Here is a 24156-nt window from a genome sequence, read left to right on the forward strand (position 1 = left end):
ATGTTGGCAATTTGATCTCTGGTTCCTCTGCCTTTTCTAAAATGTGCCATAGTGACTGATAATTATTATCTGTGTGACCATGGACGGGCAAAGCCACTAATGAGTCTAAAACTGCACCACGAGCATGACCGTGTCTAACTTGGAACCGTGTGACCTCCAGCGTGATGGGCATACAGTGTGACTGTCACATTGTACCTCTCTGTGTAGAAAGCTCTCAGGGGCTCACCGCCAACCAGAGGATGCCCCCCAACCTTCTCGGCAAGCCCTTCTCGAGAGGCCCTTTGGAGCCTGGCCTCCGTGCCCCTTCCGTGCCGTATCTGTGTACGTTAGTGACTGTGGGGTGGCCGAGGATGATCTTAAGAAACTTAAAATTCATCTGTGAACATAAATTCTAATTACTGGAAAGATTAGGATGGTCATAGTGAGTTAGATCATTGTGGTGGTTATCTGTTTAAACCTTACTGTTTATCTTTTTCTCTATCTTTATCTACAAAGATAGGACAGAAACCAGAAATGCATTAAATGGTATGTTTAAAATTTCAGAATGCATTGGCATTACCTCTGTGTTGTTAGTCTTGTCTAAAACTATAAACCATTTTAGAATTTCGTGCTGTTTTGGACATGTTTATATGTAATGAAACAAACTAAGTTGTACTCTTTCTGGGGAAAAGTACAAATTAAAACTGGATGTTACTGTTTTTGAATTGGGTCAGCTTTGACATGACTCTAAAATGCTGCCTTTTATTAATAAATGTAGTAGAAATATTAAATGTGGGAGGGTTTTCTTTTTATTAGAACAGAAACAGCACCAATAAGAGGGGAGCATATGGGCTTTCTTGGTGGCTCAGTTGGTAAAGAATCCGCCTGCAATGCAGGAGAGCTGGGTTTGATCCCTGGGTTGGGAAGATCCCCTGGAGAAGGGAAACGCTACCCACTCCAGTATTCTGGCCTGGAGAATTCCATGGCCTGTATAGCCCATGGGGTTGCAAAGAGTCAGACACGACTGAGCGACTTTCACTTTCATATAGCTTTTAACAGATTTTAGGCTCTAGGATAGTTAGGAAATGTAGTTTTGGTCTGGATAATACAATGAAGCATTTCTTATCAAATAAGAAGAGTCTCTCTCTCTCTAAGGTTATGAGAAGACTGATGATGTTTCGGAGAAGACGTCACTGGCTGACCAGGAGGAAATAAGGACTATATTCATCAACCAGCCCCAGCTGACAAAATTCTGCAATAACCATGTCAGGTAGGAACTACCAAAGAAGATTGGGACCAGCTACCGCAGCAGAACTTGGGAGGGCATCTCCCCAGCCCAGCCGAAATGAAAATACTTGCAAGGAGCTTTCATTAAATCAGTTTAATATTTAAGAGCTTCCTGAAGGAGTGCAGATCAGCTGTTTCTCTATCTTCTAGCCAATAAAGAGATGTTAATAAGAATCTAGAAGTAGGAAAGAGCAGAAAGGCTAAGCAGCCATATGCTGCCAATTCTATTTATAGTATCTGAGTAATGAAAGCAGTTCATGGGGAGGTGCCTTTGTCTTAAACCTGTTAATAGACCTGTGAACTATTGTTTTTGATGAGCAGGTTTTCACCTTTCAAAAGAAGTCTTTGCAGTTCTCTTAGAACTCCTTTGTGTTAAATAGTCTTTAAATATTGACTTTTGATGCTTGAAAAATTTAGTGTGGTGTCCAGGAACGGAGGGTGTGAGAATTGCATCACTGTTCTATTTTCCTTCCAACAATAATGTAAAAGAAGACCTCTTAGAAGCACTATTCACTGCGTGGCCCCTGGAACCAAATGAACACCACCCCCCATCACCACCACATGTCAGCCCAGTGGTTTTCTGGTGCCAGAACTTCTAGATTTGTGAAATGACCATTTAAAATTAATTTTTACAGCTTCAAATTCTAGAGTAACTTTTCTGAGCTTGGGTTATGTGGTTAATCTTCTGTTTAATTAACAAGAGGAAGATTGGATGTTTCTGAGGCCTAAATGATGGTATCTTCCTGATTATGGACACATCTAATGTGTTTGGGCAGACGCTTTACCCTCTGAGCCACCAGGGAAGCCCAACATATCATCCACTACCTTAACTAAAGTTGCTCTTCTTTGTAAGCCGTCGCTAGTAATGACAACAAAGGGACTGGCCAAAGGGAAGAGAAGCGACTATGCAGAAAATCACACTCTTACTACTTAGATGATTCCTCTTCTTCCTGAGTCTCAGCTTGTTCTGCTTGCCTCGGGACAAGCCAGTAACAGAAAGACAAGTTCTTGGAAAAGGAGTAATGGCTTTATTCAGAAAATCAGCAACTGAAATGGTAGGCTCATGCCCCTACAGAGAACTATCTTGCTTGAGTTAGAATTCAGGCGGCTTTTATTGGTGGCTCAGACGGTAAAGCGTCTGCCCGCAATGCGGGAGACCTGGGTTCGATCCCTGGGTTGGGAAGATCCCCGGGAAAAGGCAATGGCACCCACTCCAGTACTCTTGCCTAGAAAATCCCATGGATGGAGGAGCCTGGTGGGCTACAGTCCATGGGGTCGAAAAGAGTTGGACATGACTGAGCGACTTTGATTTTCACTTTATTACTGAAAGGTGAGGGAGTGAAGTCAGACACTTCCTGGTTCCCATCATCCTCAGAGGGGATGTGTTAATTTCTTCCTGCAGGCATTTACAAGTGGGCGTGGTCAGGATGTTTCATGTGAGCTAAACATAGGTATTTTAGCTTAGGGCTCCTTACCTAGGAGGCAGGGTTCAAAGAGATGGGCTATTGTGCATCATTTAAGCTTGTAGGAAACATCCCTTTAGTGATTAACTTGTAATATTGTAATTGAAAACAAAAGATTCTTCCTTATTACACTTTCACTCCTTTTCATTGAGGTTTATGACCATTTGCAGTATTCTGGTTTAAAATAAAGGGCAGTTGTTCATCATCTAATTTTTTATATGATGAAAATAGGATTTCGTAAATGTGGATGCTATTTGTGGAAGAATTAAGTTTTATGCTACTTTTCATTTTTGTTTTCTAGCACTGCAAAATACAACATAATCACATTCCTTCCAAGATTTCTCTACTCTCAGTTCAGAAGAGCCGCTAATTCATTTTTCCTCTTTATTGCACTGCTCCAGGTAAAGTCATGTTGTAAAACCTTAGCTCAGAATAATGTGTTCAGATATTAATAAATGTGTTTCTTAGGCCCATGACCAGTCTTCTGAAGCTTATCTAAATGCAGAGAGATAAGCTGGTTCGGGTGGGCATTCTGGCTCCTGCTCCAAGTCAGGTCAGAATGCTGCGGCTACCTCTTCAAGCCTTTTGATTCATTGTCATCAGCTTATTTTAGACATTTGTAAATGTAATATGGCAAGGACTTTTCATTTTGGATGGTGAAGAGGGATAGGATTTTTTCTTAAAATAGTAGTTTATTTTAGGAACAGTAATATTGTCAGTTATGAACTTTAGAATGCAAGAGTTACTATTTTAAAGCTTTTTTTGTTTTGAACTTGGGTTAGTTGTAATCAGAAAGAAAGGTTTATTTTATTAAAAAGTACTATATAGTCAAGTAAAAAAGAGTAAGAAAGCACAGCAAAGCATAAAGAAAAAACTTGAACCTCTGTTATTTCATCACCGGGAAAATACAGCTGCTCTCTTAAAATTTGGATGTGTATCCTTCTGGTTTTTTTTTTCCTATCCCAAGCATTGTTAATTGACTTACAAAAAGGGGATCATAAAGTATATATATTTTATTACCTGCTTACCCTTATAGTAATGTGTGGATATTTTTCTGCATATAATTCATTGTATTTCTAAAATACCATTTTTAATGGTTTATGAAATTTTGTTGGCTTGGTCAAAAAGTTCCTTCAGGGTTTCCCATAACGTGCTGTGGAAAAATCCAAACGAACTTTTTGGCCAACCTACTGTTGAATGCATATGCTGTAATTTAGTTAACCAGTCACCCTTTGTAGGTGTTAGTCCTACACACAACTGCTTCCGTGAAACTAATATACTTTCTTCCAGCTGCTTACTAGATTCGAGCAAATTGCCTCACCTTGTGTTATTCCACCAAGTTGGTAAAATCAATGAAGCATATTTTAAGAAGCATTAAGACTTTGTTGTTTTCAAATGCATTATAAACTTGCTAGTTTTACTGAATTTCTCTTCCATTTTTATTTTTTTCCTTCAAATAGCAAATACCTGATGTATCACCAACAGGTCGCTATACAACACTGGTTCCTCTCTTATTTATTTTGGCTGTGGCAGCTATCAAAGAGATAATAGAAGATATTGTAAGTACTTGTTTTTTTCATAAATGTAACACTGTTATTTTATGTACATATTTTAAAATATCAATTTCTTCCTATGTTGTTTTATTCTTGATACAGGCTATTTAAAATACTTATTCATCTTAAAAGTGTTTAAAATATGCTCCCATTCCTGGAGTTCCTCTTGATTTCTATAGGATTAATATTAACAGAGTGCTTATTACAGTGATACCTTAAGTTTGTGCCTTTGTGATGAAATAAATTAATTTGAATGTAGTAATTAGCTTGGAGAGAAAACTATATTTGAACATTATTTTCAAGTATGCTCAGTTTCAACTTGAAGGTTATTTCAAGTTAAAACACCATAACCTCCAAATTATCTAAAGGTAAAAAGTTTTTTCCATTTTTTTATTTTTCCATTTTCCATAGTTTTCACCTCATTAGACACCCTTGATTCCTTTTCATCTTTTTTTTTTTTTTACTAGTTCTGTTTCCTTTATTTTATTAAAGGAAAGTAATGGCAGATTTTCTATTTTTATTATTCTGCAGTAGTAAAGAAAAGGGGAAGTCAGTCGGTTTCCCCTGATAAAATAAGCTGCCCAAAATAAAAGTCGGCTCTTCTTTCTCCTCTGTTTCACTGTTATTTTAGCTGCTTTAGTTGAGGAAGCTAGTATTTTTTTTCCTATGCCCTTTAAATACATTGGTTGTCTGAAATGACCATCTGTCAAGCCTTAGGCAAGTCAGATGGTAAGATGAGGAAAGGCTGAGACATTCTTTAGAAAGCTCCAATGTAAAGTTGTACAAATATTGATATTATTTTGTAAAGAATCAAATTGGGATCTCATGAAGAATACATGAGCTGTAGCATCGTTAGGCCAATTAGAGATGGGTCAACTGACCACTGAGATCATCAGCCTCAAAAACATCCAAGTATCTAGGAGTACAAACAGGTTGTTTGTGTGCATGCATCTGTGTATAAACCATCATAGTCTCTAGTTGAAAATGGCTAACTTACCGGGACCACTAGCTGAAAATTCATGAGACTCTTTTCTTGCCTGTATCACTCTGCGCAGACTTACACGCCTTGACTTGCACTGGGCGGTCCTTGAGAACTGGTCTTTAAAACAGTTTTGTCTTTCTTTGCCTCATGCATTCCCCTTTCTTCCTCTGTTTAGCCTAATTTTCACTGAGTAACCCTTATTTGCTAGGTATTGTGCTGCTGTTTTTGCATTTTTTCATTTAATTCCTTCAGAGACTTTGAAAGTTAGATTTTAGCCTCATTTTAAAGTTCAAAAAGCCGAAGCTTAGAGAGGGTGTGTAACTTGTGCAAGAAACTGCTAAAATCTGAATTCCATCTTATCCTATGCTCTTCCTCTGTATTGGTGTGGTGAGTCACCAACAATAATAACAACATTTGTTTAGCTTCAGGGAGATGGAGGAGACGTGGGTTCAGTCCCTGAGTTGGGAAGATCTCCTGGAGGAGGAAATGGCCACCCACTCCAGTATTCTTGCCTGGAGAATGCCATGGACAGAGGAGCCTGGCAGGTGATGGTCCAGGGGATCACAAAGAGTCTAGCATGACTGAGCACACACTATAGACATAACAACCTTCAAAAGATTGCTGCTGTTATCCCCGTTTCATAGATTAGGGAGAGGAGGCAGAGAGGGGTAAGGTAACTTGCTCAGGGTCACAGGGCTAATAACTGAGACTGTCAGAAACCAAATAAGACAATTTGGTTCCAACGAGCTCTGCCTTATAATCACTGCTATAAGCTGCTTGTCCTTTTTTTTTCCTCTTTTCTCTAGAAAAACTGCATGTTCTCTAGCTATTGTTTCTAGTATCCCATTCTATGAAAATATATGGTAAATAAAATGGAAGGCAAGAAATCTGTTTGCTTGTTTTTGACAGAACTCTTATTGGCATAGCGTAATAATCGGGTACTCTTGGGAAGCAGCTAACCAGGCAATTCCTGAAGGGTGTAATAATAGTTTTATGGGCAATAAGAGCATCATGTGAAGTAGCTTTTCAGTAAAAGCATTTTTAAGAAATTGACTAAAAATGTTCTGTAGGAGTGGTTTAATAAGTTTATATCAACCTGTAAAGTAATAGGAAGATTGAAATGTTACTTTCTAGAGAAGGAAAAGCAATGAAATAATAGTCTAGATAGTTGAACAGAGTATCTTTATCAGTAATTATTAATACATTCATTTGTTCATTCATTCAGCAAAAATGTATGAAGCAGTGCTTAGATGCCAGGCATTCATTAGGATTTGTATTCGGATGTGTTAAACTTCTGCTGCAGTGATAAGTCATGTCCCAAATGTCAGTGTCTTTGACTTAAGTTGATTTTCCCTGTACTTGAAGACACTGCAGGCTTTTGTCCGGGAGGGAGGCAGGGAGAGAAGCCCACTGTTCATGTAACCACTTAGGAATGCAGCTGAGTCAGGCTCCGCTTTGGGGGCTGTCAGTGGCCACCGGAGCAGAGGAAGAGGGAGAACGGAGGCCCTCACTTCTTGTACACTTTGGCCCGGAAACGGTACATATGTCATCTGCTTACAGCGCAATATTAGAATGGTATACGGCAAAAGGGAGCTGTAATCTCAATGTCCATAGATATTTGTTGTTGTTTTGTTGCTAAGTCATTTTTGACTTTTGAGACCCCATGAACGGCAGCCTGCCAGGCTCCTCTGTCCATGGGATTTATCAAGCAAGAATATTTCAGTGGGTTGCCATTTCCTCTTCCAGAGGATCTTCCCAACCCAGGGATCCAACCCACATCTCAAACCCGCATGTTCTGCGTTGCGGGTGGTTCTTTACCCCTGAGCAACCAGGTAAGCCCTGCCCATGGGGATGGAGGAGAACTAGATGTTGGGCTTCCCTGGTAGCTCAGCTGACAAAGAATTCACCTGCCATGCACGAGACCCCAGTTCAGTTCCTGGGTCCGGAAGATCCCCTGGAGAAGGGAATGGCTATGCACTCCAGCATCCTTACCTGGAAAACTCCGTGGACAGAGAAGCCTGGCAGGCTTCAGTTCATGGGTTCCCAAGGAGTTGGCAATGACTGGCAGTTAACACTCTTGGTAATAGTTGGTATGAAAACAAAGTATCTTAGATTAAGTGGCGTTGTAAAGATAAAGAAATATGGAAAAATGAAGTCAATATATGTTTAAGAATAAAATTGACAAGATATTACCATCTGACATTCTGCATATCCTACTTGTTTTATTACTGCTTTATCTCCAACCACTAGTGTGTAAGTTCCCTGAGAGCAAGAGTTTTTGTCTTTCGTTCACTGCCGTATCAGCAGTAGTAACGGGATCTGACACAATGCTTTGCCAGCATTTATTGAATGAAGAAATAGATTGCATGGGAGTGAAAAGGAGAGAAGGTACTTACGAATCTCAAGTTCCTGGTTTGCGTAAGTGGCTGCTATATGGTTCCATGTCTGAGACAAGTACCAAGTCTTGGGGGATAAAATCAGAGATTGCCCTTCAGACATAGGTTGAGATGCATTTAAGACTACCAAAGGAAACTGTCAAGGAGGCCACTGAATGTAACCTTCTGGAGCTCAGATGAGAGTCTTGACCAGTATGTTTGATAATGATTATCACTGAAATTATAGGTATGAAGGAGCTAAGAGAGTGTTGAGTGAGAAGCAGAGAAGGCAGGGAGTAAGCCTTGAGAAATCCATCACTGAGAGCTAAAGAAGGGGCCAAGGGTCAAGTAGAACCCCTGGGCTTGCTGTCTTAGGACATGCCTTGTGAAGGAAGGGTTCCCAGAACGAAGGGGTGGTCAGCACTGCGAACTTAAGTACCATAAAGTTCATGACACTGTCAATCAAATATTGATAATATTAAATCATTCACTAGTTCTCAGCGATAGTAAATGAATTCTGATTACAATTCAATAGAGGTATGTTAATTTAAGGAAAGTTATATGCATTTCTTCCAAACTATATAAGTTTTAAAAGGAATAAGGATCTTCTTTGGAAACAAAGATGCTTTCCTTTTGTAGTAATAAGATTAGAATCTATCTGGGTTGGATCCTTATGTATATTCAACACAACTATGTCTCAACAATTAACCTAATTTATTGTGTGGCGGGAAGTTTGAGGAAAGAGAGGCTCATGTATAAGAATTCTCTGCAGATGGAAAGTAATATTCAGGATCTCCTTAAGTTTCACTAAGATTAAATTTCCAGTTTAAGTGGAATGTTTCATTAATTAGCTTTTATTTGTCTCCCTCAGTTGGAAATCTAACCCTTGTCTGTCATAGATGTGCATTGTTTTGAAAATATTTGCACCACCTTCAAATATCTCAGTTTCCCTTAGACTATTATTTTGGACTAAAATTTATTTTGGGTTGCTTCCTAATTTTCGAAAATATTTTTTAACAACAACTGAAAAAAAGTAAGTATTTTAGAGTTTTATCAATCATAAAATATTCTCCGCTGATGCTGTAAACTTAACAGAACTTAAAAAATTTATTTGAGAACCTTTGCTGTCAAATCATGTGCTTACTTTTGGAAGCAATAATCTGTCTATTTAAAGTCTGCATCATGACACTTATTAGCGAGTGTTTTATTATGGGAGAGAACTGTAGTGTGTTCCCACATGTGGATGTGGCAGGAGTCGTTCTCAGCAAGCCTCCGCAGAGGCGTTGTGAATGCTCAGTTTGCATTTTGCGCAGCTCAGTGGCCGATTGTTTGGATGAACTGAGCTCACACTGCAGCTATTATGCTGCTCCTCGTGAGCATTGCCGGGTCCAGGAGTGCTCATCTACAGGCCCAGGCTTTTGTCTGGAAAAATGTTTTCATTTGTGTCCCGTGAGTCCAAAACTCATGTTTCTTCTCAACTTCAGAACTCATTAGTTTTGCATTCATGCCAACCCACCTTGTGATCAAATATGTGTAGCTAAGCCTGACTGTTGGGCTTTATATGATAGAATCTGAGCTCAGCGTCAGTTATGCTTAACACTTCTGCAGCGTCAGCAGAGGCTGAAAGTTTAGACGGACGCCCTGGAAAACCTCCCGTTGGACTGTAGAGAAGGGGGCCTCCCCGACCACCCAGGCTCTCACCTTCCCTCTGACCTTCCCTCTGACCTTCCCTTCCTCTTACTGCCGGCCAGTCTTGGCCTCGGTGGCCCTTCAGATTCACCCACCTAGATGTAGACTAACTCGCTCGTTTAATCCTCAACTTTTTCATGCTTTGGGAGGAAAGAAAATGAGATTCAGTGACTTCTGAAGGTGGGGGGCGCCGTTGGGGAGCAGTGGGTAGAAAAGCAGTGTTGTGCAAGTGGTAGATGGTTCTCCTCGTTGACAGTGGCACGTCATTAAATTATAGGGGATGTGCTCAGCCTAATTAGATAATGAATTTCCTAAGAAACTGAAAATATTTTGGTGTCATTGTTCAATGGTAGTTATTACGGATAATTCTCTTGGGCAATCTTCCTTTTGAGTAAGTTATTTAAGCAAAAGTCTAAATCAGTCTTTCAGCTCTGTCTTTTCTAATACATTAAAATTTTAATCTTGCCTGTTCAATAATGCCTGTAGACATTATTGATGGGCCTATAGATGAGCACTCCTAGACCCAGCAGTGCTCACGAGGAGCAGCATAGTAGCTGGTAGTGTGAGCTACCAAAAGACCTCAAAAAAAACACAAAAAACCTCAAAAAGGTCTTTTTGAGGCCACACACCTGTACTCCTAGAAAGGTAATAAAGATGCTATGGATTGCACTTTCAATTTTAAAAGATGCTATGGATTGCACTTTCAATTTTAAAGTCCCCACATACTCTAATTGTTCCCATCACCATACTCTGGGCTTACTTATAAAATTGATATGGGTGTGAAAGGATAAAAGCCTTGAGAAATGTAAGTTTAAAGGAAAAAAAATATGACTTTTGTTACAGGTGCTATCTTGTTTTGCTAATCTCATCCACTTTTTCACAGTTTTTGTTTTTGCTTTTAAACTTTAGAAACGACATAAAGCTGATAATGCGGTGAACAGGAAACAGACTCAAGGTAGGAATTTTACATTTTGTTTCTCATATCTGTCAAAAACCCTCACGGTAATCTCTACAAATCACTTCAATTAAGTATAATTCAACTGAGAACACTGTGTATCTCTCAAGTTTTGTTTTGTAGTGTTCATTAGCATGACTCTTAAATCCACATTAGAGTGATTTACAGGGGTAATGTAATATTTTTGAAAAGTAAAGTTTTTAATAATATTTAAGTACCTCATAGCAATGTACTCACAAGTACTGTCCATAAAATCTGCAGTTGTTTTATCAGTGTTAAATGCTACAAAATGTGTGTGTGTGTGTGTGTGTGTGTGTGTGTGTGAGAAAGATCTATAGATGTTACTCTGGATAAGATTTATAGAAAATAGTCAGGTGTGATGTTACTTGGCTAAAAGGCATATTGGAAGCCCTTTGAGTTATCCTGTACCTGCAGGTGATACATGGTTCAGAAATAAGTAGAACCAAGCCAGCTTCTGGGAAGCACATGGCATACTGATGTGGCTCTGTACTGTGGATCTCATTTTGATGGAGTCGAAACTCGGATGACCTTTAACACAAGCAAATAGATCACTGTTACTTTCAATTAAAAAAAAAATACCCAGGGACATATGAAACAGACATCCTCCCCATCCCTGAGCTTTCCCCACCTGAGAATATCATCTCTCTCTGAAGTTCCCTGGTGTGGTGAGGGTCAGCCATGTCTGCCAAAATTAGCTGGTAATTAAAAATGGGATTTTTATACAGCTGTGATTTTTGTGGATTCTGTCAAAATGCCTCATTTCTCTTCTCACCACCTTCTACCAAAGGAATTATCTGCTGACAGTTGATGCATTCAAAGGTGGTATGTTTATTAAAGCATTACCTAAGAAATTAAACTTTTGTGGGGATTATACCTATTATCGGACATGTGAAAAAGTATAAGATGGGAGCTCTGTAAAGGTGAAAAATGATCTTGTGTGGAAAGTGAAAGGTTCACATTATGTGGTCCCTAGATTTTTGTAACAAATAATGATCTGTGTCAAATGCCTTATGGATTCAAAAGCAGGAGAGAGAATTGTGGGGTAACTTGAGCTAGATCTTGAATTTGGGGAAAAGTATGGACAAACAGAGGCGCTTGGGACGGTCGTTGCCTGTTACGCTGAGTGAGGAAGGAAGAAGAGAGGTTTTCTGAATAGAGGTGAAGACAACCGTCGGATTGCTTTGTGGAACCGCTGCTGAAGTGCCAGATGGAGAAAGAACATTCATGGCGAAGGGAAGCAGAGACATGATCAGAAAGGTTGTTGTTGCTGGTCAGTCATTAAATCCCGTCTGATTGTTGGTGACCCCACGGACTGTGGCACGCTCGGCTCCCCTGTCCTCCACTGTCTCCTGGAGTTTGCTCAAAATGCACGTCCATGGAGTTGGTGATGCTGTCTAACCATCTCAGCCTCTGCCGTCCCCTTCTCCTCTTCGCTGCAGTCTTTCTAATCATCAGGGTCTTTTCCAGTGAGTCGGCTCTTCTCATCGGGTGGCCAGAGGACTGAGAACGGCAGGTTAAATTTTACAGGGCCTCGAGTGCCAAGCCAGGGGATTCCAACATTTCTTACATATACTGAGTAGCTGGAGAAAGTTTACAAGCCCAGAAGAGAAAAGACAAATATGCAGATTAAAGTTGGAGAGCAGACTGTCATTCAGCAGGGGCTGTTAGAAGCCTGAGGATTAAGCCACTCCAGGAGTTTAGTCAGAAAATGACAGCCATCGGTATTGAAAAGGGGAAAAGCTCAAATGTTTCGGGTACGGGTGTTTTTCGCAATGTGCAGTTTTTGCATTTGTTGTCATGTTGCTCAGAAAGTTCAGCAACAGCTTTTAAACCAGAAATGTTTAACTGTTTTTTCCAGTGCATGATGTATCCTACGGCAGAGGGGTCATAATCTCAGGGACTAGCTGTGAATTACTTTCAAGCCTTGGCCCAAGAATTCATCGTTGTACAGTTGGCGGGTAACCTACAGAGCTGCCGCTTTAGGCCGCCGCACCCTGTGCTGATCAGGCCTCTGCTTGGCCAGGCACCTGCCTGCTACCAAAAAATTCCCTTTTGCCTGCTAATCAGGAAGAATATTCTGTCTTAGTTATCATTCTTGGTTCACCTATTCATTCTGGATTAACAGGATTAACTCTGTAGGTTCAAAGTGAGAGGAAAGCTTCTATAGTAGCCTCTCATGTCAAAAAGAAAATATTAAGGCTTACATACGGGCTTCCCAGGCGATGCTAGTGGTAAAGAACCCGCCTGCAGTGCAGGAGACATAAGAGACGTGGGTTTGATCCCTGGGTCAGGAGGATTCCCTTGGAGTAGGGCCTGGCAACTCACTCCAGTATTCTTGCCTGGGGAATGGACAGAGGAGCCTCGCAGGCCACAGTCCATAGGATTGCAAAGAGTCAGACACAGCGAAGCGACTTAGCATGTACTCAGGGCTTACATATAAAAACCATTTTAAGTCAGCAGACTACTTGGAAAGCCCATGTCCAAGAAGTTATGGTCTTTAATTTGATACTTGAATATTTTCTAAGAGAACTGTATCCTTTTTTTCCCTTTGCCCAGTTTGAATATTGGTCGTCTTTGATTTTGCAATTGATCAGAGTTAACAGAAATGTCTGAGTAGGATACCACTTGCTGTCAGAGGACTCAAATTACTTTATATGAAAGCCGTCTGTTATTACGCCAGACTGAAATTCGATTTGGTTTCCTGAGTTGAAAGGCAGAAATGGGTGTAGGAGTAGGAAGGGAGATAATTTTTGACAGACATTTGAAGTATTTAACTTAAATTTCATTTTCTCAGTGTTTACTAAGACCATGTAATGCATAAGAGGACATCTTTCCCTCACATTCGAGGATTGATCTTTATGTATTCTTAGCAAAATAAATATGTTCTCTCCTTATTTTGCATTGAGGCAACAGAAGTGACTGTTGCCCTCTGACTATTCCCTAGTGACTTCAGAAACACAAACCCATGCTTTCATTTACAACACTTTCAGCCATTTAACTGTGGACTGGTACCTGTCTGATGCCTCATTTTCAGCAGGGAATGAACTCAAGCAGGGGTTAAGTTCTGGATTCTGCAGAGGGCAGGTCTTCTTCACCTTTGTGTCCCCACGTCTCTAGCCCAGGGGCCCATCCTTAGCAGGGGCTTTGTGTGAGTGAAGGAACTGCTCTCTCTTTAGATACTTCAGTACGGATAAAGACGCAAGAAGAGACTGGGAATGAAGGGAGCCTCCTTGAAAATTCACTATTTCGGCTGTGAGCAAAGTGGAAAGCTGTATTTTCAAAACGCTGTCTCCCAGACTGTTTTGCAGGCACTGATGAAAAACTGCTCTGGTGGAAGTCCTTGCTGTCTCTTTACTTGGTCTGTTGAAGTCATTATGTCATTATTTTACTCTGCTCAGCCTCCTGTGAACACAGTACTGTTTCCACTTATCCCTTCCATTGCCCAAAGCCCCAGAGCGCTGCCGTATTCGGGATGCCCCAGTTTCCCTGACATCTACACTTACCTTTGTTTTCTCTGATTTCTTCCTCGGTATTTGAACTCACAGTACTTGATGTACCCTATTCCATGTGTTTACGTACACTTGGGAGCCAGTGTCTCATTGCAGCTCCTTAATTAGATTTTCTTGGCCAAACCTAGTGCTGCAGAAATTTGTAAATGATACATTTGTAATTATCGTCATAATATGTATATTGAAACCAGTCCCCATATGAATTTGCTCTGGTGGTTGAGCCAGTTCTCTTTTTTTTAAACTGTAAACATATGCTTTTATTTTTTGTGGGAAACGACAGTAGCTGGCATGCCAGTATTTCTAATGGAATGACAGTTTCACATAAAATCACAATAAAGAGGCCTGGGAAGGGATGGAGATCTAAAAAATTAAAATGAAATAAGCTTCTTAAGGAAGTAGATTTGCTTTTTTAAAATCCCAGGTTTGGACATCTTCCCTGAAGGATGGTGTGCTTACATTCTGCAGGCGAGACTGTCTGGGAGACGCCGGTGACGTCTGGTGTCAGCCTGTCAGTCACCTGGTTGGATGCAGCTGTTGAATCCGGGTCACCATTACTACCGTCAGTCTGTTTTCAGACCTCATTTTATTAGTAGCTGTTGGATTAGAATAAATCTTTAATAAAGCAGTTTTGCTTTATTTTAATTTAATGGAGAAAAAGACAACAGGAATTTCTTTTTCACTAGGCACACAGCTAAAAATAATAGATCTCATCTCCAGCTGCTTCATCCTTCCCCGGAGCCACATCTGCCTCTTCAGAAGTGGAGCTGAGCAGGTGGCAGCTGATAACCCCTAGCAGGCTACGTCCCTGCAGGGCACATAGCTGCTCATCTCCTCCTGGAAGCTATTTCATCTTTAAAGTCCTTTATGAAAAAGACACTGAGTTGGTGTGGGTTGATTTTGTTTTAGGTTGTTAAGGCTGTGGTGACCTACTACCAGGGCTAAATCCATCTGGTTGAGTTCCACTTCGTGCTGAGGGATTTAAAATAGCACCATTTTCCTGGCTTATTGAGAAAGCCAGTGTGCAGTTTTTTTGTCCCGCTGTAGGCATCTGCATGTCTCATCCATGTGTACATAAGTTACCTATAAATAGTTCACAGATGATATTATTTCCATGAGCTTAAAATTCAGACTTAAAACTTGAGCACTATTTTCCAAAGAATGTTTTCAGATACCTCTAAGGTTATTAATATCTTCAAATTAAAATTTAAACATTTTAGGATTTTATAAATTGAACTTGTTAGGTATTTTCAACAGAAGTTCTGGTTGAAAAGGATGTATTTATTTGGGGGGAAGTACAGCCCTAGATTGGCTTTCATTTGTCCCAGAAATAAAAGTTGCACACCAAGAAACAAAAAACACGCTGAGGAAATTTAGGGCCATAGATAAAGTGAAAGGAGAAAAACAGGTGTGACTCCAGGTTAGAACATTTATTATTTCACGTCAGTAAGTCTCACTGAACATCTACCTTGAGTAAGACCCAGTGCAGAAAATGCAGAAAGAAACCAGGCTTTGTGCCTGCCCTGCGGGAAATTAGAATCTGGTAGGGAGATAAGATGCTCCCTGATACTACAATACAAGATAGAAAAACTCATAAAGGCCAAATGAAAGAGGTGGAGATTTAGAAATGTCACATGCAAGGTTCATAAAGACAAGCGGCCTTTCAGTAAGCAGAGCTGTTGGGATGGTTGCAGGAGTGATCCAGGAGAAAATGGGGAGGCCTGAGGTATATTCTGGGAATAGCAAATATACTTGTCCTTCAGTATCCATTGGGGATTGGTTCCAGGACCCCCATGGGTACCAAATCCAACGCTCAAGTCCCTTATACAAAATGACATAGTGAGTCTTGGATGCAGAACGCACGGAATGGCAGTGGGCAGGGCTGAAGGTAATCTCGTTTGACTATAGCATAGGATGCATGACAAGGAGTACTGGGGACAGGAATGGGAAGACAGGATAGGATCATAATTTGGAGGCTTTTGAAAACCAGAGTGAAGAACCTAAAGAGAATTCCTGAAAGGGATGGCTAGGTTCCCAGCCGTACTTCTGAACAAAGAGGGTGACAGCTGCATGGGGTGGGGTGGGGATGAGGCACAAAAGGAGACTGACTTTTAACTAATTAGGGAAGAGAAATACGGCGGTGCTGATGAGAAGTCAAAGACGGATACACAGTGGATAGGTCCAACTGGACTTGCCGCAGGAGGGGAAGCCCCATCAAACACCAAGTGCTGCTGGATTAATAGAGGACTGGGACAGTGATACCCGCTAAAACGAGCATCTGAGAAGTCCTAAGATAGATAAACAAGACTTTACTGTGTAACACAGGGAATTACAGTCAATATGTTATAGTAACGTAGAATGAAATATAATCTGCAAAAAAAAAACTGAATCACTGTACTTACACCTGAAACTAATGCAGTATTGTAAGTCAGAGATACTTGAGTTAAAAAAAATAAAAAGTCACAGTTCTTAACAGGAGTTCTAGTTCTAAACTGGAGCATAACTGGGGAGTCTGCGAGAACCGAAGCTTGGCTACAGGGAAGGGTGGAATGAGTGACTGGCAAAGCAGTGGAAGGAGATTTTTCTTTCAAGGAATTTCTCAGTTATGTGAAGGAAAATGCAAATGATTCATGACTCTAGGCAGGATTGGGGAAAACATTTTGAGCAAAGGAGGTTCCAGTGAGTCAGTTCTTCACATCAGGTGGCCAGAGTATTAGAGCTTCAACTTCAGCGTCAGTCCTTCCAATGAATATTCAGGGTTGATCTCCTTGAGGATGGACTGGTTGGATCTCCTTGCAGTCCAAGGGACTCTCAAGAGTCTTCTCCAAACCACAGTTCAAAAGCATCAATTCTTTAGTGCTCAGCCTTCTTTATGGTCCAGCTCTCACATCCATACATGACCACTGGAAAAACCATAGCTTTGACTATACAGACTTCTGTCAGCAAATGGTATCTTTGCTTTTTAATATGCTGTCTAGTTTGGTCATAGCTTTTCTTCCAAAGAGCAAGTGTCTTTTAATTTAATGCCTGCTGTCACCCTCTGCAGTGATTTTGGAGCCCAAGAAAATAAAATCTGCCACTGTTTCCACTTTTTCCTTATCTATAAGCAAGTTGATAAAAGTAATATCAATTAGTTGAAAATCTCCAAAAAGAATACAGACGAGAGTTTAAACTCAAAAAGTTCCCTTTGTCTTTTGTGTCAGTTACACCCCAAGCACGTAGTTGCTTAATTTGACCTTTCCAGGCAAGTTTATGCAGGAGACTTTTGTGCATTTGCCAGTTTGTGCCACAAGAGGTTTTTGCCCTCAAGTTATCTTTGTAAGCAAGGGTCTACGTAGTGAATGAATTGATGCTTTAGCATGTGTATGTTGGTTTTCCTTCTCTGCCCCGTTCAAAACCGTACGCTCAGCAGCACTCATCCTTCTCAGCACATTAAAGCCCCACTTCAGTGGTAGCTCCCGCTGAGGACTTGCAGCATGCTGCCTTTGCTGTGGTTTCTCTGCTTTCTCTGACGGTGGGAATGCCCACTGTCCCCTGGATAACTTGCCTTTTGTTACCTGCTTCTGGAAGTGGCTTGGTTGCCCAGGAATAGCAGGCACCCCACGACACCTCAGTGACGCTTGCGCTAACAGTCCTGCGGTAGACCAGTTAGACGGCCGCGGTACCAGCTTCTCTGCTAACAAGGTGAGCCAGCGCCTGCATCTGCACAGCATGCTGGTCAAGTCCTGAAAGACTGACAGTTTCTCCAGAGCTTGGATTAGGGAATTCCCAAGGGACCATAGCAGACTGTTTTCATTTCAAAAAAGACAGCCCATTACAACAGAAGCTGTTAGGTAGCATCCTGCTCAGTGAAAACAGGTGACATTTGAGCTGTTTGTTTAAGTCTGAGCTCTGCCATGCATATTGTCAGACTTATTGGCCCTTGTGGAAATTACAGCAGGTGTGTTTGGGGAGCTACTGAGAGGGGGAAGAGGTTTGCATTTAAAAGAGTTGTTGCAGCATCATGAGACAGACCATTGGCATAGTTCTGTCCTAGCTTGTTCGCAGTCCCCTTCACCAGGCATCACTGGTCATCTCCTCCACGACTCACCTTCTCTAGGGTTATGAAGTAAGTTTGCTTTGGGCTCAGGAGCACTGAAAGCTCAGCAAAGGACCCAGCATCACTTCTTGCTTCCTCCAAACCTGGCTAGAGCTGGGTCAGAGGAGGTCAGTGATTAAAAATAACTAGGCTGCCGTTTCGGTCACCAGCCTACACATGTGATACAGTTTATTTTCATTGTTCCGTGGTTGGCTTTTACGAACCAGTTCAGAAGTAAAGGCAGTAATGAATTGTGACTTTTATACTCAGCCAGTACTCAAGCCTTAAATTGTACAGAAACCTTCTCTATATTGTGAGCTGATTTTTAACTGCACCAGAATTTTCTGTTGTTCTCTATATCCTAAAATGGGTCTAGCCTCAAGTTTGAAGAAACTGTGCATCCAGCCTTTATTTCTGTGTTCCAGTTTTATACGCAAGAACAAATGAAATTGGGGGTGAAATATAGAAAGAGTAGAAACATCCCAGGGTCTAAAAAGCCTCCAGGTAATGCTGATGATGTAGGTCTCTGGACCACTTGTTGAGTACCCAGGTTCTGTACTACATCCAAAGATATGTTTCTCTACCTAGTTAGAACTCTAAGTCAGTGTAGGACATTAAGGTAATTTACACTTGGGTTAATCCAGTCCACAGTAACTTTCAGAATAAATACCAGACACTCATCAGATTGAAAAAATTCAAATGACTGATAACAATTTGTGCTTGTCTAAGTTTATTGTCAGTGGAACTTTATATATTGCTAATGATGGTATGGATAGCAGTAGGAATGAATCTGGTTGTATCTGATAAAAGTACGAACATAAATACCCTAGAGCCAGCAGTGCTCCTTTGGGAATCTTCTCCTATAGGATACAATCATGTAAATATATTTCAGGGTTATTTGACGTGGCAGAAAAAGCAGAAATCAGAGCTTCCATTGAGAGGAGGATAGTTGAACACACTATGATATAGTCATTATATAAAAGAGTTGTTTCACAGCTGGGCTGAAATAGCTCTATGCTGATCTCAAGGACACCTGGAATTGTGATGCTGAACCTTTGCCAAGAGAAGGACAAGATGGACTAATTGGTGAATTATAAGGTGCTTTGTAGGGTTTGAAACTCCCTGGAGCACCCAAAACTTGCTTCTCTGCTGGGTTTAAGGATGTATATAGAGTGGTAGCTTAACTGAGTTGTAACTTACTGGTTTAACCTGGAACATAATCTGACTTGTCTAATTGAAGAGGGGGTATAAAAGATCCCCTGGAAACATTTTCCCAGGCTTCCCTGATGTTAAGATTGATCCTACATATGGTAGAGGTTCAAAATCCATGTCCTCGGTGAATGAGAAAAAAACCCTGGAGGGCTGGGCCTAGAAGTTTCTTAGGCTCCTGATGCTTGCCTGGGCTTTTAAGCCACCACTCTTTTTCCAGCTCTGCCACATCCTATAGTTTGATTAAAACTTTTCTCGAAGGTACCCTGTGGAGTCTCGTGAGTCTGTTCAAATTATCTCTCCATGTGTAATAGATGCAAAGATACAAGGGATTATTTTTCACAAAATAGACTGTCTCCATGGTTTGTCCTGAAAGTGGATGTTAAGTGGAAAACCAGGTTGCAGAGAAATACATTTTCTGAAAAGAAAGAAAATTAACATGCATATGTCTGTGCTTGCCTAGAGGAAAGTACTTGAGGATGCATCAGTTAGCATTCCTTACCTTGAGAAAGTGGCATGAGATGAGGAGAGTTCAGCTTTTCGTTTTATGTAACTCCAGTTGACTTGGAGAGTAATATGCTGATTCTGTAGTTTGGTAGAAAACATCATTGGCTGAGTATGTATTTGACAGTTTCTTAGGCGTGTCAGTTTCTGTAGTAAGACGTATTTTCCTGTGTGTCTCCAGTGATGAATAGAGAGAAGACATTTGGACGGAGAGAGAAGAGGAGAGGGTAGGTGGATGCACCATTCTGGTGGAGGCAGGCGTTCCCTGTGAGATGGCAGGACTGGCTGGTCTATAGAGGGAGGGTGCTGCAGAAGGGTCAGATGGGGGCCCGAGGATGTAGGTGGGTTCGAATGTGCCTGGAGAAACCGTCCAAGCCAGGTCGAAGGGGTTGAGTATTTGGGGAGGATGAAGAACTGTTGCAGATTCAGATGGTTTTCCAGGTTTCCATGAAAGTGGCCATGCTTCTCACCTCCCTGGTGGAGCAGACTCCCTGGCGTGGTCTGCTGGGCTTGGTGAGCCTGTTGTGACCCTTCCAGCCTGTAAGGGGAAGCCAGTGGAGTGATTCAGAGCTATTTTTGGATGTGAACTGACAAACCTCTTCCAAGTGGCAGCATTTCAAGGAGGGTTAGTTAAGTTACAGAGCTGGAGGGGGTGGCGCAAAGCTGACTTCAGAGGACGTTCCTGTCCCAAACACACAGGAACGTTAGTGCATCTACTGGTTGCATAACCATTTCCAGCTGTTCACATTGGAATAATTTTAGGAACTTCTGAAGCTGAGAAGGTTATTTTAAGCAAATGTTTAACTAGTTCATTGGCATCATTTTATGTAGCTGTTTGTTATTGAGTTATAGTTCATATACTGTAAAATTCATTATTTTCAAGTGTACAGTTCAGTGTTTTTTAGTATATTCACAGCATTATGCATCCATCACCACTATCTGATTCCAGAATATTTTCATCACCTCAAAGAGAAACCCCAGACATATAAGCAGTCAGTCCCCACTGCCCTCTTCCATGAGCCCCTGACAACCACTAATCTGCTTTCTATCTCTATGGATTTCTCTACTCTGGGCGTTTTGCATAAAGGGGACCACTCGATATGCAGCCTTTTGCATCTAGCTTATCTTCAGGAGTCATCCAGTTGTCACATGTATCAGCACTTCATTCCTTTTATATGACTGAATAATATTCCATTGTGTGGCTATACCCCTATTGTTTAACCATTCATTGGTAGATGGACATTTGGGTTGTTCCCACTTTCTAATTATAAACAATGATGGGGTAAACAGTTGTGCACAGTGTCTTGTTAGGTATGAAATTTCTGTGTCTCATGACAGCTCTGCGCTTGACCTTTAGAGGAGATGCCAAAATGTTTTCCTCTGCAGCTGTGTTTGTTCGTTTGTTTTTTCCATATTTTTTATTAGTTGGAGGCTAATTACTTTACATATTGTAGTGGGTTTTGTCATACATTGACATGAATCAGCCATGGATTTACATATATCCCCCATCCCGATCCCCCCTCCCCCTTCCCACCTCCCTCTCCACCCGATCCCTCTGGGTCTTCCCAGTGTATCAGCCCCGAGCGCTTGTCTCATGCATCCAACCTGGGCTGGTGATCTGTTTCACCCTAGATAATATACATGTTTCAATGCTGTTCTCTCGAAACATCCCACCCTCGCCTTCTCCCACAGAGTCCAAAAGTCTGTTCTGTACATCTGTGTCTCTTTTTCTGTTTTGCATATAGGGTTATCGTTACCATCTTTCTAAGTTCCATATATATGTGTTAGTATACTGTAATGGTCTTTATCTTTCTGGCTTACTTCGCTCTGTATAATGGGCTCCAGTTTCATCCATCTCATTAGAACTGATTCAAATGAATTCTTTTTTAACGGCTGAATAGTATTCCATGGTGTATATGTACCACAGCTTCCTTATCCATTCGTCTACTGATGGGCATCTAGGTTGCTTCCATGTCCTGGCTATTATAAACAGTGCTGTGATGAACATTGGGGTGCACGTGTCTCTTTCAGATCTGGTTTCCTCGGTGTGTATGCCCAGAAGTGGTATTGCTGGGTCATATGGCAGTTCTATTTCCAGTTTTTTAAGGAATCTCCACACTGTTCTCCATAGTGGCTGTACTAGTTTGCATTCCCACCAACAGTGTAAGAGGGTTCCCTTTTCTCCACACCCTCTCCAGCATTTATTGCTTGTAGACTTTTGGATAGCAGCCATCCTGACTGGCGTATAATGGTACCTCATTCTGGTTTTGATTTGCATTTCTCTGATAATGAGTGATGTTGAGTATCTTTTCATGTATTTGTTAGCCATCTGTATGTCTTCTTTGGAGAAATGTCTGTTTAGTTCTTTGGCCCATTTTTTGATTGGGTCATTTATTTTTCTGGAATTGAGCTGCAGGAGTTGCTTGTATATTTTTTGAGATTAATCCTTTGTCTGTTGCTTCGTTTGCTATTATTTTCTCCCATTCTGAGGGCTGTCTTTTCAACTTGCTTATAGTTTCCTTTGTTGTGCAAAAGCTTTTAAGTTTCATTAGGTTCCATTTGTTTATTTTTGCTTTTATTTCCAATATTCTTGGAGGTGGGTCATAGAGGATCCTGCTGTGATTTATGTCGGAGAGTGTTTTGCCTATGTTCTCCTCTAGGAGTTTGATAGTTTCTGGTCTTACATTTAGATCTTTAATCCATTTTGAGTTTATTTTTGTGTATGGTGTTAGAAAGTGTTCTAGTTTCATTCTTTTACAAGTCGTTGACCAGTTTTCCCAGCTCCACTTGTTAAAGAGGTTGTTTTTTTTCCATTGTATATCCTTGCCTCCTTTGTCGAAGATAAAGTGTCCATAGGTTCGTGGATTTATCTCTGGGCTTTCTATTCTGTTCCATTGATCTATATTTCTGTCTTTGTCTGCAGCTGTTTTTAAACTTTGTGTGTATTTCTTTAATAGGAAACCTACTAGGGAGCAGGGCTTTATCTTTAGTAAATCTGCTACTATGGCTTTATATGGCCGCAGACACATATGAACATCAATGCATCCGCTTTCCACCCAGTGAGTATTGACTGGGCACCTTTGTGTTGCTGCATGGAAGCACTGACAATACAGCAGTGAGCGGAAAGAGAAGATTCTCGAGTCACAGATCTTGGAGTCTGGGGGAAGAGAAAGTTGTTGTTGTTTTTTTTTTTTTCACATAAGAGCAGAAGTTTAAAAATAAGATGAACAATGAGGCATATGAGGACAATAAAACTGCCAAAAAATCATAATACAGCATTGTTAACAAACTGAAATTAATTTTCTTAGAAAATATTGCTACGAAACAAACAAAAAAATCCTACCGGAACTAATAAGTGAATTTAACCAAATTAATGGTGGCAGGGTCATTGTATGAAAGTTTAAGGCATTTCTATGTGCCACCAATGACTAATTGGAAAGTGTAGTAAAAAATTACAACTTACAGTATAAGGAAAAAAGTCATCAAATATCTAGAAGTAAGTCTAATAAAAGACCTATGCACTGTAAACTACAAAAGCATATTGGAAAAAATTTATGAGGACATAAATTAATAGAATGGTATAACTTGTCTAGGCTTCCCATGAATTGAAACACTTGAGCCCCAAATCAAAATCCTAAGAGGGTTTAGAATTCTTTTTTTTAGAATTGACAATTCAGTTTTAAAATTTACATGGAAATGCAAAGAACTCAAAATAGCCCAACAATATTGGAAAAGAGCAATGTGGGAAGACTCCCTAAATTCAGGACTTACTGTACAGTTACAGTGGTCAAGGCGTGGTATATACTGGTATGAAAAATGTGTAAATTGATCAGTGGCATAAATACAGAATCCAAAATCAGTCCCCCATAGTACCATGTCAATTTAATGGTGGAAATGAACTTTTTTAAACAGAATCTCAGATACACTGTTTGAAACTTCAGTACAAAAATATTGTGTAATTCATTGCATGTGACATGCAAAACTCACTTATGGTGAATAATTTATACTTGCCTCGGGACGGGAGGATGGATGGATGGTAAAGGGTACAGGAGTCTTTCTGGACATCTTTATCGTGTTCTGAGCAGCGGATTCACAGGTGTTTACGGTTTTTTTAAACTCATTGGACAGAACACGTTAAGGTCTATATAGCTGGTTATAAGTTATACCTCAGTGAAGGATAGAAACACCTCGTGTGTGTGAGCCAGGCAGGTCTCCTAAATAAGGGAAGTAGGCTGTATGTCCAGCAGTGGAAACCAGAAACAAGCGTGGTGATGGAGCGGTGAGCCTCATCCCAAGTGGTGACCCCTGCTGTCCCAGACGCAGGTCACAGTGCAGGAAGTGACCAGGCTTCTAGATGAGCCTGAAGTCTTCCTTTTCATGTCAAACCTGTTAATTTTAAAAGTACTGGACACTGATTTTTAAACAGTGGGGTATTGCAGTGGGAGAATGTTTACTTATATGAGATGGGATTAGAAGAAAATAAATGACAATAGTACTACTGAACAGGATTTTTTTTTCTAATTTAAATCTATGCAGATTTTTGCCCCATCATTCA

At 40.7% G+C, this 24156-nt stretch overlaps 1 protein-coding gene across 1 annotated transcript in view; it reads left to right on the forward strand.

The window, feature by feature from the left end:
* The window catches only part of ATP8A1 (ATPase phospholipid transporting 8A1), a 240371-nt gene that overhangs the window by 30915 nt on the left and 185300 nt on the right, over positions 1-24156 (forward strand). Inside the window, exons 2-5 of the mRNA XM_070451955.1 lie at positions 1135-1249; positions 3031-3130; positions 4190-4288; positions 10238-10283. Coding sequence (XP_070308056.1) covers positions 1135-1249; positions 3031-3130; positions 4190-4288; positions 10238-10283 — 360 coding nt within the window. The remainder of the gene's footprint in view (positions 1-1134; positions 1250-3030; positions 3131-4189; positions 4289-10237; positions 10284-24156) is intronic.

The sequence above is a fragment of the Odocoileus virginianus genome, chromosome 21 (genome assembly GCF_023699985.2).
Source record: "Odocoileus virginianus isolate 20LAN1187 ecotype Illinois chromosome 21, Ovbor_1.2, whole genome shotgun sequence".
Lineage (NCBI taxonomy): Eukaryota > Metazoa > Chordata > Mammalia > Artiodactyla > Cervidae > Odocoileus > Odocoileus virginianus.